We start from the raw sequence: 12362 nt of genomic DNA, 5'->3' as shown, positions 1-12362 counted from the left end.
CACCTCTCTGAGCCGTACCCGTTTCATGCATAAGTTGGGGGTACCGTTTTCTAACCTCATGCATCTGGCAGAGCTGCACTAAAGAAGAAAAGGAGGAATGATGTAAGAGTGTCTCTGAGGAGTGCAAAGCACCAGGTAGATGTCAAGTGTTGCCATTACCAGATCTTGTCATGAGCCCATTAGACCTTGTACTTTCTGTATACTGGATTTATATTCTGAGGTCTTTTTTTAATCTACTATGCGAAAGCCATTAATTATAGCTTTTTAAAGAAATCATCAATACGAGCCTACTGTACGTTTTAGACTACCACTCAAGTGGTATCAGCCCTGGCAACCCTCTCAGTGGAGGCAGCAGCCTCAGAGAGTTCCGTATCATGGGGCCAACAGAGCAGGATGTCCACATCACCTCGTTGCACCCATAACTTCATCTCTACTATGGAGGTGACGTGCCAGACTTTGTGCATTCTTAGCAAGAACACAATGAGGTAATTCCCATAAATGTGCCTAGCACAGTGCTTGACACATGGTAGATACTCAAGAAATTCTTGAATTGAGAGAAAACAGGATGCACAGGACGTCGTTCAGGCTTGGTAGCCAGACACACTTGGGTTTGAATACCCAAGAGCAGCTCCATCTCTTACCAGCTGTGCAGACTTGGGCTAAGTGTTTTTGCCCCTCTGCCACGGCATACACGACCATAAGGTGAAGATAATGGAGGGGCCTCTAGGACCACTGTGCTGGCTATGTCCAGCCAGGCTCCAGGGGTTCCCATGTGGTTGTTGTTAAAGCACCTGACACATCACGGGCACTTGGAAAGGGCAGCCCATTCCGGTTTTATTCCAATTTTGCTCGTTCAGTCATTCTTGGAATGGCCAGTTGTACTTTGGAGCACTGAACCTCAGCCCTCAGCAAAGCAGGCCGAGCACGTGACAGATGTTAAACAGCTATTCCCAGAGATGTCAGCCAAAAGGCCAAGGAGTTGGAGACCCTTTATTTTCTTCTCCGAAGCACAATTAGTTTGTCACAGCTGACAGATGATGGACGGGTATGCATCAGTCCAAGAGACACCACAGAGTCCATCTGATTTTCTGTTTATCATTCTAACCTCTTACACTTGGCTCTTTCCCTCCATCTGCAGACAATCCCCGCCTCCCTCCGCCTCTCCACCTCACTGCCCTCCCAGCCCCCATCCCATCCCCACTCACTCACCATCACGGAAATGTGGAGGATGTGCATCTGCTCCTCGACAATCTCCGAGGGCTCCTGGAGCGTGGGGGCGGTGGCCCGGGCCAGCTGCCCAGAGCTGCTCATGGAGACGTGGAAGTACAGGGTGCCATTCTCCAGCCACTGCTGTCTCCAGTGCACCAGCGAGATGTCCGCCGCCGTGCCAGACATCTCTGCAAGACAAGACCCAAGGCGCTGGGTGAGCTGCATGCCTGGCCTCAGTGCTCCAGAGAGGAAAGGAGCCACACAAACTCAGGAGCTCAGAAGGCATCTACTTCATGGTCACATCAAGTCTACCAGCCAGGGATCATCCCTTCCATATAAACGGGTCAACTGTGACCAAGATTCACTTCAAGTAACAGACAGCAGAGGCATGGTTTGAACTCAGGTCTCTCCGGGACCCTTTTTCAAACATTATAAATGATAAGGCAATTCATTCTACGCCAATGGGAGAATGAAACTAAGGATGAAAATGCTTCCACCCTTCTGAGGCTCTGGAACTAGGAAAAGAGGGAGGGAAGACATCTATGAGAGGAGTTGGAGTTCAGAGTGTGAATTCTCTAGAAGCAGAGCTGGAAGTACTCATCATGGCAGAACCTCAGAGCTGGAAAAGCCCAAGAGAACAGCATCTCAGCAAAGGTACCTCAGTGTCAACCGGCACAGGATAGGAGCTTGACAAGAGGGTTGTTCTGAGCCTGTTTCTCCTGCTCCAACGAGAACAGCTCCATTTTTGTAGTGTACATAATGTGCTCCCAAGAAAGAAAATGTTGACACAAAAGTTTCCATGACTTAAAAATACTTGAAAAGCCACTGCCCCATCCCAATGTTCTCATCTAACCAGTGGGGAGTTAGGACTTTCTAGTGAAGTATAAAGCCAGGTGCCTGACTTGAAGTTTCTAACTCTTGTCTCTAGGCTGTTCTTCCCTCTATAAATACATTTTTTTACAGTAATTATCATTGAAATAGTATTTATAATCAATACTGTTATACCAACATAGTCTCTTATTAGGTAAGAAGGGTGATGGCGTAAGTTGCCAAAGTGTCACTGCACTGGGATTATACAATCTTTCCATAGTACCTTCTCCTAAAGGGAAGAGCCCATGGAAATGTTCCAGGACAAGTCCTATCTGTGCATCTTATAAATAAAAGGGAAGGACAGTGGGTTCTTGGAGAATTATGGAGGTCAGCACTCAAATGAGAGTTACAATAGGAGACAAGTAGCCTTAGCAGTATCTGAGGCTCGTAACTTCAGATCCCCATCCTGAGATACAGAGGTAATCTCGAGATTGAACTCCTAAAGTCCCCAAAGACCGCGAGTGCCTTCACACACACCCTTGGGGAGGACTGATGGGCAAGCTGAGTCAGAACTTCTCCTTACCCAGTCATCTCTCCCCGTGTCCTACTGCAACCCCTGTCACATCTAGTGAAACGAATGAAAAAGACTCACCTTGAAGAGATGAGGACATAATATCTGCTCACTAAATTCTATTGGATTTTTTGATATTGTGCATTCCCAATAGACTCTTACTTTTTGAGGTTCATAATAAAAAAATCCTTAGGAGAAGAGTATCTGGCTCTCAGTATGTGCTACAAAAAAGTTGGCTATGAATTTTTAAGTTAGCTATTGATTTATTATCATCATCATTATTATTAATAGGGACAGGATCTAATTCACCATTCAGATGTTCTGGAAAAAAAAAAAATCCTTGAGCCATCCTCAACTGCTTGCCTTCTCTCCCTTCTCATTTGAAATCCTTCAAAAGCTGCCTAAAATCCAGCCCTTCTCTGCACCTCTACTTCAGCCACCTGGGCCAATGCTCCAAGCTATCTTGCCTGGCTTACTGCAAGGGGCTTCTCTCCTTCCACCCTTGCCCCTCTGTCCATTCCCAACCAGGAGCCAGAGGAATCCTGCCACCACAGAAGTCATCTCACATAGCTAAGCTCTCCACTCTCTGTCCTCTCATGTCCTCTGTCCTCCTCCTACCTCCAAGTAAAAGACAAAGTGGCCAGAACATAGTAAGTTATTAGCCCAAGTGGACACATGTTTGGGCTTCCCTTGCTGCTCAAAGAGTTAAACAGGGCTGGAGAGAATCGCAAAGGTTCATCAGCTCTTAGAACTTGGGCCCCGAAGGGTCCTGAGAGCCCACGGTGGTGCCCAGCGGGAGGGCGCTGGCTAGGTGACCAGTCTGTGAAACAGGTGTCTTCCCAGCACCTTCTTCTCTCCCAGGCTGGGGCAATCTGCTCCCCTTACCGCCCCACCAGCCAAGGCCTTGGCAGTAGCTTCTCTGGCTGCCAGCCAGCTGGGCCAAGACGAGGTGTAGACATTATGATAAACAGCCTGGCTCAGCACCTCACTCATTTTTCTCTCAGTGCATCAAAGCCCAAAACCAGAGGGCCGGGGAACCTAGGGCTGAGAGGTGCCACTGGAAATAGTGGGTTCCAATTCAGCAGCTCTGTGTGCTGCTGGCTGGGCAGGCACTTAATGTGTTGAGTCCCTGGAATGGCACCAGAAGCAAGCTCCAAGGTAGGCCACATCTGATTGACACAGCCTGCACAGACAGAGACAGAGGAAGCAGAGGGATGCTAGCAGAAACCTGAGCTCCTTACTCCTAGCGTTCCCGTCAGCCTGTGCCTGAAACCCCACCATTAGAGGCTTCCCCTTCCCGTGTTCAGATTGGGAAGCAAAGGATCACACAAGGTTAGAGACTTGTTTAAGTTCCCTGGTAAATCTGTACCCAGCTGGACCCAGTGGGTCTCCAGTCCTCGCAGAGTTCTACTACGCCAGTTGCACTTACAACATCTCCTTTTCCTTGACTGTATTAGCCCGTGGACCCAAACTAGATTGAGCTCTTTGTTTGCTACAGCAACGAGTGCACCGTCAGCAGACAGTAAACGTTAAATGATAATAACAGTGTGTGAAACACAGTAAATATTGAATCACAGAGAATAGCTCTGGACTTACTCTATTACCAAGAAAAGAAACTGTTGTTGGAGAAGGGAGGGGGACGCAAGACCTCAAAGAGAAAACTGCTTCCTTGAGGGGATGCAGAAGGCCTTGATCATTCACTCACTCATTCATTCATTTATTCATGCATTTGTTTATTCATTCAACATACTTACCAAGCACCTACTCAATTTCAGGCAGTTTAGTAGCTCAGAATATGGCGTTAAATGAGACATAGCCTTGCCTCCAGAGAGCTCACAGTCCTTTAGCAGCAGAAATTCTACCTGGCCCGCTGCTCCCTCACCCCATGTCACTGGAGCCCCCACACGAGCACACTCTCCATTCACTGTGGCCCAGTAAACTGTGGATTATCTGGCCTATCTCCTGCCATCATGCCTTCATGACTCGTTCCAGCCCTGCAGGACTTACAACTGTTCCTTCAACAGCCCAGCCTCCCTCTTGTCTCAGGGCAGAAGTCCCTTCTGTCCAATCTGCCTAGAACTTTCCCCATAGAGCTTGCAAGCTGGCTTCTTCTCAGTGTCTGTCTCTCAATCCAAAGTATACTTTCTCAGAAATCTGTGCCTGACCACTCTAGCGGAAGTATTCCTTTCCACACACATCCAAACTCTATTAAATCCTCTTTACAAAACTTTCTATAGCACTTCTCACTATTAGACATTTGTTTATATATTTTCTTGAATATGTGTTTATTGCCTGTTTCTCCAGGAGAGCAGGAACCTTGCATGTCTTATTTCCTGTTATTCTAAAGCACTTTGAAGAGTGCTTGGCACATAATAAGTGCTCAATAAATAGTGAATTGCCAAAATGTGTGTGTGTACACACATATATGTACACACATGTACTCATACACATCTGTAATAAGATGGTGAAGATAGTAAAAACTAGAATTTGAAAAGTGTTAAATTTCATCAGAGAATTAAAAAAAAGATAAGTTAAGATCTATTAGGAACTCAAAGGGTGGGGAAAGACCCTCCTAGCCTGCAGACCAAGAACTGTTTCTAAAATGTGGTGATATGAGCATTGAGGAGGATGGACATATTGATGTCCTTCAGAGGAGAGGGGGAGGCGTAGAGATTGGCTGGGTGTCTCAGTGGCAAAGATTGGCAAAGCTGCACGTGCAGGGAGGAGAGCAGCGGAATGTCAGGTTGGAAATGTAGTTCAGACGCAGAGTTAAGGGCTTTGAATGCTTGGTGACAGAGTGTATATTTTTTTCGGCATGCAGTAGGGAACCAGCGGAGTGTACCTGATTAGAGAGCCAGTCCTGTGTCCATTAAAAACAGGTTGAAGAAATAGTAGCATGACCAAAAACAGCTCTTGAAATTCCTTACTGACTGATTTTCCAACTGCATTTTCCCTTTTCTCCTCCCTACTCCCTCCATATAAACATTTCATTGAAGTCTTCAAGTCATATTACAATCAAACTTAAAGCAAAGGGGGACTAAACGCATTTGGTCGGGAACCAAGACAATTCCCATAAAGGCAGATTATGCTGACATGATGAATATAAAATGAAACAGCAGATATTAAAGTGGGAGAATTGGTGCGCCATGCCTTCCGGCAGCAGGCCGACTCCACTGCCTGCTCCTCCCACCCTGGCTAGCTTGGTTTTATATCGGAATCATAAAGAAACATAGGAATTGCTTTTTCACCTTTCTCGGCTCTGCCCCCATGGGCTGTAACTCGTGAAATATTCAACAGGCTCAAATCCCCTCAACCACCCAGTGAAAGCCAAGCAAGAGGACCAGCCTTCATCAATGATTCTGGGTAGACCGCCAGCCTGCCCCAGCTCCACTGAAGCCTTTCAGTCTCCTGGAAAAGAAATATAAAATCTCAAAGGCATATTGTGCTTTTAATCAGCTTGTTCTTCCTAATCTATGACACTCATTGTATTTTTATTTAATTCCTGAAGGTCATTATGAAAATAAGCAGCTCTCTGACCACCAGCCATCTTGGTAACATCTCCCACGTGGCTAACTAACCCACCTTCTGATTATACAGCACCAGATGACCCGCCAGCAGATTATTCACAGAAGCCCAGAGAGCGCTTCCAATGGGCTTGTAAATGGTCCTTGCCTTGCTGGGCGGGGGGGGGTGGCGGGGGGGAGACATTGTATGAGATGAACTCACTGCCTAGGCAGAAAGAGTTGGGAAAGGTAGTGATGTTGACTTTAATCAACCTTGCCACTGGCTGTTCCAGCATCATAGGTGGTCATCGCACAGCAAGTCCTGCTGAGTGGGCCTGGGAAATAATCTCAAATACTCAAGCTCTTTTTCATCTCCACGGTGGTTAATTAATGCAAACCTTTATCATCTCTCTCAAAGGCTACTGAATATTGAAAACAGTTCTGTGCCAGTCAGGCGCTCATCAGAAAAGAGAAGACACACTCTGTAAGGACACTGAGAAGCGTTTAATGGCTTTAAAGGCTAGAGCAGGGTTCAGGCAAACCAGTAACAGGCAATGAAGCACTCCAAGGTTGGCGACAGCAAGGACCTAGGCCTGAAGAAGCAAGGGGCGGGGTTGATCAAACCTGGAAAAAGCCATAGCTACAGGAAAGTGCTATCACACAGCTGCCAGATAGGAAGGAACTGGAGCCTTAGGTAGCATAACCCAGCCACTGCCAAAGCATGGCCCAGGATGGGTGCTGTCAAGGAAATAAAAGCCCCAACCTCACTCTCCTTCCACCTGCCAATTTCCTGCAGGTGTCTTGCATGGGTCGACTTCAACCAAACACCTAAGGGTGCTTAAGTGAAGCAGGTCATACCGGTCGGCCTTCCAGGGTGTGCATTGGAGCGGAAAAAGGTGCAGAGCGAATCTCAAGTAGCAAATGGAGACGATTCAGTGGGCCCCTTAACTGGTATTCCTGCTTCCAGGTCTCCTTCCTTCTAACCATCCATCAGATGACTTCCAGGATGAAATTTCTAACTTGTCAATCTTACCTCGTCATTCCTTTGCTCAAACCCTCCAGTGGTTCCTGCTGTCCCTCGGGATAAAATCTAATTTCACGAGCCCAGCAAGCAGGACCCTTCACGACCAGTCTCCCCAGTCTTACTTTTTTTTTTCCTTTCTTTGCTTTTACTTATTTATTCTGTTTGGTCAGATATTGATATATTTTACCATATATACTATGCGACTTCCTAATTCAGTGTCTGAGTCTCTGAGAGCCTCCCCACGCGACCCCAGCCCTGCTCTGGAAGTCTCCTGTGACACCCGTTTGAGCTCGGTGGTCCTGGACACTCCCATATGGAGGAATAGCGCATGCAGCGTAAGATCACAGGTCTGGAGACCAACTGTTCGAACTTAAATCCTAGCTGCCCTGTGTTCAATCTGTGTGTCTTTGACAAACTTTTAACTCCTTTCTGCCTCAGTTTCCCCATTTATCAAATGAGGATAATAGTAGCACCTGCCTTATAGGGTTCCTTTTAGAATCAAATGAGATAAAAGAAACAAATTAGCTCTTTGCATGGTCTTGATACTTGGTAAGCACCCCACAGTTACATTTGTAAAATATTACTTCATATACACAGTGATAGCATCCTATTTTACCACCATCTTGGTAGATGTGTGTGTGTGTGTGTGTATACATATTTACTTGTGATCTCTTTACACAGCTGACTTCCCTTACTGTATTCTAGTGTAGAGACATGTCATTTTTGTAGCCTAGGGCCTGGCACAGTGGCCAAACACAGAGTAGGGGTTCCATAAACATTTTATAAGTTGAACTGAGCTGTCTCTATATCTGAATTCAGATGGGTAGTCCCAGAGGGCAGAGAGAAGAGAAGGCAACTCAGGGTATCAATGATAGCTTGATTCTGGTACAGCAACTCCCCAGAAATTTATCTAACATCTAGCTCAAGCTTAGACATCCTGGAGAATGGAAATGAAGAGAAAGAAAATGTTAACTTTTAAGGAGCTTACACTTTCACAAAGTGAGAAGAAGTTTATATAAAAAATAGATAAACATATTGATTCTGTTTAGACATAAGGATGTGTATATACAGCTGGAAAGAAATACACTGGAACATCAAGAATGGTACTTTCTAAATGGTGGGATCACAGGTGATTTTAATCATATTCTGATTTAGTGTTTTCTACATTTCCTGCATTGACCATATATTATCTCTGTAGCAGACGCAAATACACACTCATTTTAAAGATTCCTTTCGTCAACCCATCTTTTCTGAGATCCGGCATTCAGGGAGGGACTCTGTCCTCAGGAGCTCGGTCCAAGGGGCTTAGAAAAGGCCTGCTATAAATAGCTAAAATCTAAGTAGGAAGCTTAGAAGCCAGGAGATTACTTCTGGCTGGATCTAGAAAGTCTTTGTGGAGCAGTCTTAAAGGATGGGCAAGATTTCAGCAAATGTCCATGTGGCAGAGAGCACTTCAGAAGGAGGAACGGCACAAGGACAAGAAGGCAAGAGGGTTGCATTTGGGATGCAAAGGGATACAGTGGGAGGAAGATGGTAGAAAATACAGAGGATCATCACTACAGAGAAAGACTGGTTTATCGAATCTCCAGAGGGGAATATTAAAAAGGGGCTAGCAGCTCTTGCCCATGCACCATCTCCTGGCAAAATAGTAAGTGCCAGCTCCCACTTAGGGCAGACCAAGCCCCAGTTCAGAGGTTAATGAACCTTCCACATGTCATAAAATAAATGACAAGATGGACAGGCTGATGGGTGGAAGGATGAATGGATGTATCCTAGTCATTCTAACCTAATCAAACAGCCTAGGTGAGCGAAAAGAACACTGCATTTCAAGTCAGAATCTTATATTTGTGTAATTCCTCTATTCCACCTGACCAGTTTACGAGAGAACAAATCACAGAGCCTCTATAATTTTCTTTCTTTCTTTGTAAAATTGGGGTTATGATTGCATCGAATGTACATCACATCTAATGCAGAACTGAGAGAGATTAAGGGCATACATACATAGCAAAATGCTTGGACATTTGCAAAGTCCTGCAGTTAGTCCTGAAAGCAAATGCAATCATCTAACAATATACTTCATCCGACAATATACCTCCCATAAGTTATTTATTGACTGCCTAAAATGTGCCAGGCATAGTGCTAGACCTGGGGATAGATTGGAAGAAAAGATCGATGTGACTATATCCTCACAGACTTTCCAATCCAGGCTGGATACTCCTTGGTTCACACTAAGCAGCAGCAAGCATGCCCCCTTGCTTCAGTTTCCTCGTTCATGTAATCATTCGTTCATAGCAGAAGACTGTGTCTGCCTAGGTACTTAGCTTGCAGGGGGCATGCAATAAGTATTTGCTGAATAAATTTGTTTGTTGAACAAATGCATCACTCAATGCGCATTTCCTCAATCTCTTGTCCTCAAGAAAGCTACAATCTAGAAAAGCAGAAGAAGGAAAATCAACAAGGGCAACATGCATGTAGTAGTGGCCACAAAATAGGATGCAGGGCATATTATGGAACACACGTGCGAGGTCAGTTAATGCTCCTCATTTATCAGGGGTTTGGACAAGGTAAGCAGGGAAGAGTCTATAATCTGGACATTTCAGAATTCTAAGAGATCCTGCTGTCTGGCCCGGTTAAACACCCGTAGGACGATGCCGATGGTGTGCTGGGTTTCTGAGGTCACCTGTGGGGACAGAAGGTGGAGAGGCAGGGGGCATGACACAGCCCAGGCCCCGCAGCACAGTTGGAGAAGAGCATCCCAGAGGTGCCTCCGACACCCTCCCGGTACACCCAGCTGTCAGCGCTCATCTCTGCCTCCGCCTCCAACCTGCCCGTTTCCGCCTCCTTTGGGAACTGTATCATCTACACAAAACTGTTTTCCCGAGCCGCTCGGTGGAGATAAATAATACAGTTATACCCAGTTAAATAAGGGAGGGGAAGGGAAGAATTAAGACATATTGGCAAGGGAGAAGAGCATATCATTTCAGATTAGATTTGGAAGTAGATGGAGGGTTCTGGAATTGATTCTCATTACTCCTAGTTATTCTCTCCCGAACCACTTCCCTCCCTACTTGCTGCGTTTTTTCTCTGGGTCTTTCTTTGTCATTCAGCTTCACTACACCCCCTTGGTTTCTCTGTGCGCTCGCTGTTTCTTCCTTCCTTCCTTTCTTTTTTTTAAAAATGCATCCCAAGAGTCAATTAATTTTTCTTCTCTTCCGCTTTTTCTCTGTCCCATCCATTGTAAATGGACACAGAGAGAGGGCGCCCAAAGAATGGGGACAGGAGCTAATCTTTGTCAACACCTGTGTACTGACAAAGGGGCTTTCAGGCTGGGGCTTTGATTCACCATCTCGTTTAGCCCTCATAGGAAACCCACATACTCAGATAGTACAACACCCACTTTTTCAGCCCAGACACCTGAGGCCCCAAAACGGACTAGATTTCCCCCAAATTTTCCATCGAATAAGTGACAGAGCATAAATTCAAGTCCTGGTTTCCTGATTCCAAATCCAGTGCTTTTGCCACTCAACCTGGGCTGAGAAAAGGGGCATTGGCACATTTGAGCAAACAGATCGAGAGATCAAGTCCACGCCAGGGGTGTGATATGCTAAGTGCCAGGACAGGCACCCTCCCTCCCGGAGCATTCAGAAGCTCTGCCTATACATTTCATCCTTATAAAATCATTTGCTAAGGTTAAGTGTTGCTCCCTCTGTTTTTAAGCTGCGAATATCTCCTGGGAGAGAGACTTATTAAGCATTCTGTCTTATGGCCAATGAGTTTTTAAGATCACTTTGCTCCTTCTCTATTTCACTGCGTCGACCTTTAACAAGTTAAGTTCACCTCTCCGAGCCTCGCTTGCCTCGTACGGAAGAATGGGAACCATAAAACCAATCTCTTATGATTGCCATGAGAACCACGGGAGGTAAAGTGTTGGAAGGAGCCTAGAACAGCATTTAGCATATGAATATTCCCAGTTAGTTGTCTATCTTCTAGTCACTCCTTTCCATCCCACCACTGGCAAGGTAGGAAGAATAGGGTTGTTTTGAGTGCATTGGGGTATGGTGTTACAGAATCAAATATGAAGAAAAAGGAGACAGAGGTCACAGAGATAAAACTTCATACTTCACTTGGAAACAGTCTCTGAGACCCTTCTGCCTGGTCCCCCCATTCGCCTCCCACCCTTAAAGCCATCCCTATAGCAATGACCTGGAATCCTGAAAAATCACAACAGAAAGAGAAGGTAAAGGAATGGAGATCAGTGATCTAGTCCACCCATTTTACTGACTTGGAAAATGAGGATCAGAGAGGGTTAGCAACGTGCCTTAAGTCACAGAGCCTTGTAATCCAGTGTTCTTCCTATCTCACTATTAATGACAAGGATTCACATAGGAAAGAAGCAGAAGCCCCCCTGACACCTAACAGTGATTTAGCAGCACGAAGGATGAGGGATGATAAAATTCCCTCATGCCAGGGTTCCCTCAACCTCTCCTGAAGATGCTGCCAAGAGGGCTCCTTATGTCTGATTGTCAATCCCCTACCCCGTCACCCTAGCCCACAGGGATCAGCATCTGAAAGCCGCATGCATGAGCTCAGACCTGGCAGGTAAAAAATGTGATGAGTCAGGAGAGCATGGCACCATGCAGTGCAGCAGGCGAGGGAGGAAAAATGAAACCTGCAAAAACCAACAGCCGAACACAGACTAAGAGTGAACTCACCTGATGCCGACTCCGCCAGCTATTTGTATAACAGTGGGAGAGGCAGGACTTGGAAGAATACCTTTACAGGATGAATTCATCCCAGGTATGAGACACTGGCCTAAACCCACTGGCTCTGGGAAGAACCATACCACAGTCCACCGGCCCCAAGCAGCACCCCTGACTCCTAGTCTTTGTGCATACTGTGCCACCTGCCTGAAATGTCCTAGTCTCACCTACTGCATACACAGACATTACCCACCCTTCAAACCCAGCTGAAGGGCACAGCTGAAATGCCCTCTCCCTCCTCTGAGCTCTAAACTCCACCAGCGGGTTTCTATTCCCTTCCTTGGTCCACAGACCTCACCCATCCCTAATTCTCATCACTCTTGCTAGGTCATGAGAGTCTCTGGACCAGGAGTCACTGTTATCTCCTGTCTCCTTTTGGGAGCTCAGCATTTTTTTGCAACAGCAGAAGTTTGACAAATATGAGCTGACTACAAGCCCAAGCGAAGAGGACAGAGTCGTGAGACACCTGATTCCAATTTCACAGA

The 12362-nt window shown here is 46.0% G+C and overlaps 1 protein-coding gene across 2 annotated transcripts in view; it reads right to left on the bottom strand.

The window, feature by feature from the left end:
* Positions 1-12362, bottom strand: part of ASTN2 (astrotactin 2) — an 893996-nt gene that overhangs the window by 774728 nt on the left and 106906 nt on the right. For both annotated transcript variants that reach the window (XM_012664418.1, XM_012664417.1), the window contains exon 2: positions 1210-1397. In XM_012664418.1, coding sequence (XP_012519872.1) covers positions 1210-1397 — 188 coding nt within the window. The remainder of the gene's footprint in view (positions 1-1209; positions 1398-12362) is intronic.

This window comes from Propithecus coquereli, unplaced genomic scaffold (assembly GCF_000956105.1).
Source record: "Propithecus coquereli isolate 6110/MARCELLA unplaced genomic scaffold, Pcoq_1.0 Scaffold89, whole genome shotgun sequence".
Lineage (NCBI taxonomy): Eukaryota > Metazoa > Chordata > Mammalia > Primates > Indriidae > Propithecus > Propithecus coquereli.
This window is presented reverse-complemented; position numbering and strand designations above follow the sequence as displayed.